At 31.6% G+C, this 1,599-nt stretch overlaps 1 protein-coding gene across 1 annotated transcript in view; it reads left to right on the forward strand.

Moving 5' to 3' along the window:
- WDR64 (WD repeat domain 64) overlaps nucleotides 1–1,599 on the forward strand; it is a 457,550-nt gene that overhangs the window by 214,643 nt on the left and 241,308 nt on the right. Inside the window, exon 10 of the mRNA XM_006868582.1 lies at nucleotides 987–1,065. Coding sequence (XP_006868644.1) covers nucleotides 987–1,065 — 79 coding nt within the window. The remainder of the gene's footprint in view (nucleotides 1–986; nucleotides 1,066–1,599) is intronic.

The following is a 1,599-nucleotide window of genomic DNA, read 5'->3' on the forward strand; positions in this document are numbered from 1 at the left end:
TCCACCCGATCCACTATCTTGTTTGTTCTCCACAAATAGCATTTTTATAGTTCTTCTACAAAGTGTTTTCATATCCTTTATTTAATTGGATCTGCACAGCTATCATTTGAGGTAGAAATTAATATTTTATAATGGCAAAACTAAGTATCAAATAGTTCAACTGACTAGTAGGAGATACCATTGAAATGTAGAATTGAGATTTAATCTCAAAGCTTCTGACTCCTGAGTCTACATTGTTTCTCAATACCACATTGTTTCTAGAATGGTAGTGTAGAAAGGCAAAAAGGTAGAGGATTATCATTTATTCACAAGCATTCCTAGTTTTGTAGATGTAATTTCTGAAGAAAATCAGTCATTATAATATTTAAGGTTCTCCTGGAAAGCTCCAAGTATAATTTGTTTATCTCATTACTAAATTATCCCTTGTATTTCCAAATTAAGTTGTTTAGGTTGAGAAATATTACATTATAAGCCATCTGTGCCCCTCTTTACATATAAATAGATTTTTATCTTAAAATTTAAACACATTAGGAAAGTTTGAAACTTGTCTTAAAGTTGAGGTTGTTTTAGAGCAACCGGAGAAGAAAGTGTCTGCCCCTGGTAACTTAATCTCTACATCAAAAAACAAAGAAATTTCATTTTTGTTTGAACAACAGAATGCTTTGAGCATCTTATTTGTACTTCTAGATATTTATTGAAACAGAACATATATTTAGCTAATATTGAGAGCTTAGTTATATTTGCATTTGTTGTTGTTGTTAACTCAGTGCCCTTGAGTTGGTTCCGACTCATAGCAACCCTGGATAGTGTTTCTTAGGAGCGGCTAGTGAGCTTGAACCGCTGATCTTACAGTTCAAACCACCTTGCAGTCCAGTGCATTAACCTGAAGTGCCACACCAGTACACAGTATTTTGATGTAGTAATGCCATCATCGCTCTCACCTCCAGAAAAATGAAGTAAAGAATTTTTGTTCTCTTCTGTTTAAGAATGGAGTGAAACAAGGATGTCCTTTATTACCACTCTTATTTGATATTGTCCTAGCAACAGCAATAAGACAGGAAGGATGTAAAGGGAATTCAAATTGAAAAAAAAGGGAAAACTCTCATTATTCATAGATGACATGATCATATACAAAGATAATTTCAGAGACTCTACAAGAAAATTACTGGAATTAACATAAGAATTTAGTAAAGTAACAAAGTACAAAATCAGCATATAAAATTCAGTTGTGTTCCTCTGCATTTACAAGGAGGAAATAAATTTCCTTCTGTAAAAGAAATCAATAAAACAATACCATTTAGAATAGCCTCCCAAAGAATAAAATACCTTGGAATAAACCTAATAAGAAATGTAAAAGATTTATACAAGGAAAACTATGAAATACTACTGCAATATAGTTAAAAGAGATCTGCATAATGGAAAACCATTCCATGTTCATGGATTGGAAAACTTAGTATTGTGTAAATGTCAACACTACCAAAAGTAATGTATAGATGCAATGCAATTTTGATTCAATACCCAATAAGTTTTTTAAAATTTTTATTTAAGGTTTTTATTGTGGAATGAGTGAATGTTTACAGGGCATATCATCAGTTTTAC

The sequence above is a fragment of the Chrysochloris asiatica genome, unplaced genomic scaffold, assembly GCF_000296735.1.
Source record: "Chrysochloris asiatica unplaced genomic scaffold, ChrAsi1.0 scaffold00119, whole genome shotgun sequence".
Classification (NCBI taxonomy): Eukaryota; Metazoa; Chordata; class Mammalia; order Afrosoricida; family Chrysochloridae; genus Chrysochloris; species Chrysochloris asiatica.